The sequence below is a fragment of the Aptenodytes forsteri genome, unplaced genomic scaffold (genome assembly GCF_000699145.1).
Source record: "Aptenodytes forsteri isolate BGI_AS27 unplaced genomic scaffold, ASM69914v1 Scaffold267, whole genome shotgun sequence".
Lineage (NCBI taxonomy): Eukaryota > Metazoa > Chordata > Aves > Sphenisciformes > Spheniscidae > Aptenodytes > Aptenodytes forsteri.
The window spans coordinates 3,280,621-3,285,769 of NW_008794173.1; the positions used below are offsets into that span (position 1 = coordinate 3,280,621).

General features: G+C 40.5%; 2 protein-coding genes across 2 annotated transcripts in view; both read left to right on the plus strand.

Moving 5' to 3' along the window:
* THUMPD3 (THUMP domain containing 3) overlaps positions 1-3,023 on the plus strand; it is a 6,072-nt gene extending 3,049 nt beyond the window's left edge. Inside the window, exons 5-9 of the mRNA XM_009283969.1 lie at positions 308-377; positions 763-878; positions 1,062-1,172; positions 1,422-1,545; positions 1,810-3,023. Coding sequence (XP_009282244.1) covers positions 308-377; positions 763-878; positions 1,062-1,172; positions 1,422-1,545; positions 1,810-1,941 — 553 coding nt within the window. The 3' untranslated portion in view covers positions 1,942-3,023. The remainder of the gene's footprint in view (positions 1-307; positions 378-762; positions 879-1,061; positions 1,173-1,421; positions 1,546-1,809) is intronic.
* Positions 3,024-3,892: 869 nt separating this feature from the next.
* The window catches only part of LOC103902867 (von Hippel-Lindau disease tumor suppressor), a 4,501-nt gene continuing 3,244 nt past the window's right edge, over positions 3,893-5,149 (plus strand). The window contains exon 1 of the mRNA XM_009283980.1: positions 3,893-3,920. Within this exon, the coding sequence (XP_009282255.1) occupies positions 3,893-3,920 (28 nt within the window). The remainder of the gene's footprint in view (positions 3,921-5,149) is intronic.

Consider the following 5,149-nt stretch of genomic DNA (forward strand, 5'->3'; position numbering starts at 1 on the left):
GAAAAAGAAAAAAAAAAGCATAGTTGCTGAACCAGTGTGCTTTGTAATTAGCAGTGGATGTTTTCCAGCTAAGTAAAGTAAACGTTTGCTGTGTTAGCCAATTTTCAAAATACTGTACCGCATTCTTGAAAGTATTTCACTGTATTGCTGCTTATAAAATGCTAATTAACGGATGGAAAAAATAATCACATAGAAGTTTTTCTGTTAGAAGGGTAGAATCAGAGTGAGTAAAATAGTTGTTTTGCTTCCTTACAGAAATTCACATTTTTAAGACTTTCCTCCCTACATCTCTTTTTCTGTTCCTCAGACTCTGTGATCCACAGCCAACGGATATCATAGTTGATCCCATGTGTGGTACAGGTGCAATACCAATAGAGGTGATTCTTCCTTTATTTTTTAACTTACTAAAACTTGACAGTATCTGCAACTGAATAATACGTGTAAGTTTTCTTGGTAATAACTGAATAGCGAACTCCGAAAGTATCTCCCCAACTTTTAAACAGACACAAATACACTTTTTGTAAATGACCTCATTTTCCTTCCCAAAGCTGTAGCAGGAAGAAACTAATCCCAAAAGTATTTCGAACTTTTAAGGTGCATAATACCTATAACAGAGATCTGTTACAGAACTTTAAAATCATTGACATCCACTTCCAGTTGTTTTGTTGTATTCTGTCATATTTGAGTAATTCTTCTGTTTGTTTTGTTTTAAATGAGGTAATGTTGATGCTAATGTTGCTTATTATCAATATTTCCCCCCAGGGAGCTACAGAATGGCCTAGCTGCTACCATATTGCTGGTGATAACAACCCACAAGCTGTAAAGAGAGCAGCAAACAACATCTGTTCTTTACTAAAGAAAAATGAGAATAAGGAAAGGTAAGAAGAGTACGAGTGGTTTTCTTTTCCTGTAGTATCGTATGTAAAGAAATCCATTTTGCCTTGATGCATTTGACTCTCTTGTTCGTATTCTATTTATTCTTTTGCTAACATTATGGACCTCCTCAATTTAAAAATATTCTCAGTAAACCGTGTCTGAGATAAACATCTTTGCACTTGCAGCAGTACTTCCCTGGGCATACCCTTAGACATCGTTCAGTGGGATATTTGCAATCTCCCTTTGCGGACTGGTTCTGTGGACATCATTGTGTCAGACATGCCTTTTGGAAAGAGGTGAGGTATCACTGGTAAAGTTACTGCGCTTAACTGCCGCTGCTGCATGTGCTTGCCTGCCCAGGGTCAGGGTTCTCTCCAGTTACTTACTTAACTGGGCCTAATGAAGAAGTATTGATGTACTCTATATTAAAAATGCAGGTTGAAATTAATAGTAAATGTCCTGAATGAGCTAATCCATGTCTGAAAGACCAACAGCAGTTAACTATTTTTCAGTTATCACAAAGGGGATCTTAATTTCTTTTGCAGGATAGGGTCAAAGAAGAAGAACTGGGATCTCTATCCAGCCTGCCTTATGGAGATGGGCCGGATCTGCACACCGGGGACAGGCAGGGCTGTGCTGCTTACGCAGGACAAGAAATGCTTTGCCAAGGTATGTTCTGCGAGAGAAAACCGAACCTATTTACACTTGAAAATATATTGAGGAAAAAATTGTAAGCTGACTTCATTACAGAAGATGATATATTTTTAGAGCAGTAATTAGTAACATTTAAACGCAGTTTTGGACCTGAAGAGTCATTTGATGTTGCCATCAGATGTGATTTAGAATAATCAAAAATAATTTCTGAAGGAAATTTACCCTTACTGTCTTACCTTGAAGCCGCCACCGCTCTTTGTCTGTCGTTTTGCATTGTAGGCCTTGTCACGAATGGGACACATCTGGCGCAAAGGTCAGACTGTGTGGGTGAACGTAGGGGGACTTCATGCTGCGGTGTATCTTCTGAAACGCACCTGGGAAAGAGCAGAGGAAAAAAGATCATTCTGGTAACCTGCGTGGAAGAAGACAAGAGGCACCTCCAGAATTTGTTGGATAGCAGTCTGGTCAAGCGGACACCTGAGAGCATAGGTCTGTCAATTCCTAAGAAAAAAAAACAAACGACCTATGTAGAAATTGTGTAACACGAATATCCAGCCAGGGATCAACTTGAGAGCTACCAGTTGTGCTATGTGTTCTGAAACCTTGTTGTTTAACACCTCTTTCCTCCCTGCCACCCAAACTGAAATTCGGTAGCGCAATTAGTAATGCTTTCCTTTGCCTGAGTCTTCTCTACCACGTCCATTGTATTTTTCAGTTAAATGTTTATTTCCTCTGCTTATAGTAGAAAACATGTTGAGGCAGCCTTGGAGGCAACAGTTAGTTTATTTCCTGAGCTGTAGAAATCATACGTGTATCTTAAAATGACTAACATGACTACTAAGACTGTCATCTTGAAGGGTTTAGAGGTAGTATCTCTTTAATGTAGGACTTTTCCAAATTGAAGTTTTCTAATTTATACCATTGCCCAAACGTAAACTAAGACAATAAACCAGTATCTGTTTTTTATGGTCTGATAAGCAAATGCCAATTAGTAAACAGTACGCTGATGGCTACTGTTTTTCTTACCTGTTACCTCAACTTAGTGCTAGTTATCAGTAAACATCTAATCCGTATTTTAACGTACCACTGCCGTGAGTGAGGGAGGTAACACACACAGCCTTAGCAAACTGTCCGTAGTTACTGTTTGAGAACAGAGATAAGTTTAGCAATTATATTAAAAAATTCATGTTTTCAGTGTCTACTGTAGACACATCAAGGTGGCAATATGTTTAAATTTATTAGGTGATCTGACTGCTGTAGTTATGCCACAATATTTACAAAAATATATTACCTGTTGAATAACTTGAAGTTGCAAATATTTTTTCTTCTGTAAATGTACTGTGATTTCTCAAGCCTCTTACTCTTTGCTCATCAGAGGCTGAAAACACTAGTTACCGGTTTGCCATTTTCATTAAAGTGTATTCGTGCTAAGTATGTGTAAGTGTTGAGAGGTGAATTAACAAGTATTAAAGTTTCAGAAGTTTTGCATAGGAGGTAAGTCTTAATTGTATTCTTTTTCTGGTCCGTGTGCAGTAAAGGATAATGCAGCCCTTCATTTACTACACAGTTGTCTTTCTGGATAAAAGAGTGCCAACAGCTTCCATTTAATTCTTTCCCACACTGCATGGTTTATATGACAGCGTCAAGGTGATGCACGCAGTTGTCGCATGAGGTGGCTATCTAAGTACCCCTGCTCTAGTGAACTCTACAACTTAACCTGGATGTGTTGCATTCTTAAAATGCATTAACACCTTAGTGGTTTGTTACTGTTGATTTATTATTTTTTAAGGAAAGCTAAGCACAGTAACATTTTAAGACCTTACAGTGTGTATTTTGAAGTTTGGGGTTTTTTTTTTTCTTGAGTTAAAGATCAGAATGAGATTAGTAAAATGCCAGTCATCCCTTTTGGCCTGAAAGGTGATAGGGTCATGTTTTGTTTTTTAAACCACAACTAACATTAAATAGATTCAAATCAGGTTGATGTGACTTAGCAAACGAGGCTTTAACTAACATCAGGAGATGGGAACCAAAATTATTGACCGCTGCAAAGAATTTGTATTTGATCTTCAATACTCGTCACACTAAAATGTATGGCCTCACGTAGTTTTGTCATATTTCATAGGAAACCGTAAGTCTGAAATCACTAAAGAATGCAGGAACAGGAAGATGTACAGTGATACCTGTACATCTCTGCTTTCTTACAGATGTCAATCTGTGCTCAGAGTTGTACAATTTAAAGCAGTTTCTCTTAAAGATTGCACTTCTGTTTCTATGGAAGATTGGTACCAAACACTGAGGAATAACAGCATTTTTCAGTTAACGCAATTGGCCTCATTGTTTATACATGCTGTGTAATCCCACAATGCTGCACACAGTTTCTTACAGTACCGGTAAGTATCTGAAATACGTGCTCCTTCCATGATGTGAATCTACTGTTTCCCCCTCGCAGAAGGGAAGTGGGGGAAGTGACTTCTTTTGAACAAGAAGGGCCAGCAAGCAAGCCTCCCTGACAGTTCTTGCACGTCCAGCTGTGTAACTGACAGATGATGGCTTCTCGTGTCATGCTCTACCAATTTACATACTTCTCCCTCACAGAGGGAGGCTAGAGGGACAGTACAGAAATTATGAAAGGACCCCTCATCCAAGTCTCGTTGCAGAACGTTAAGTATTCTAAAAGAAAAAGCTGAAAGGTGTTGAGACACACGAGGAAAAGGCACTGTCTTGATACTTTCAGCACTGTAACCTGCAATGATTGTAGAGAAAAAAGTGTCCTGGTTTCAGCTGGGATAGTTAATTTCCTTCCTAGTAGCTGGTACAGTGCTGTGTTTTGCATTTAGGATGAGAACAAAGTTGGTAACACACCGATGTTTTAGTTGTTGCTAGGTAGTGCTTACACTAGTCAAGGACTTTTCAGCTCCCCATGCTTTACCAACTGAGCAGGCTGGAGGTGCACAAGAAGCTGGGAGGGGGCACAGCCAAACTGGCCAAAGGGACATTCCATACCATGTGACGTCATGCTCAGTACATAAACGGGGGAAAGCTGGCCGGGGGGGGCCGCTGCTCGGGGACTGGCTGGGCATCGGTGGGTGGTGAGCAATTGTACTGTGCATCACTTGCTTTGTGTATTACTATCATATTATCATCATCATTTTATTTCAATTATTAAACTGTTTTTATCTCAACCCACAAGTTTTTCTCACTTGTGCTCTTCCAATTCTCTCCCCCATCCCACCGGGTGGGGGGAGTGAGCGAGTGGCTGCGTGGTGCTTAGTTGCCGACTGAGGTTAAACCACAACAACATGCTAAACCACCTTCACGCACGAAGTGCTGCATTTTGAGGGGTATCTGTTGTCACATACTCGACAAAGCCGGACATCATCTGAGGAAGCCCACCGACCTTTCCAGAACGGCTGAAGGCCTTTGCGTGTAGAGCAGACTTAAACCCGTCAGTGCTTCAAGCCCGGTATTTGTTAAAATCCTTTTTGCAGAAAGCCTGCCAGAGCAGCTCCAGCCCCGGCGTCCCCCGCAGGACGGCTGGGCTCGCTGGCGAGGAACGTCCCTGTGGAAGCAAGATCATAGAATCATGGAATCATTGAGGTTGGAAAAGACCTCTAAGATC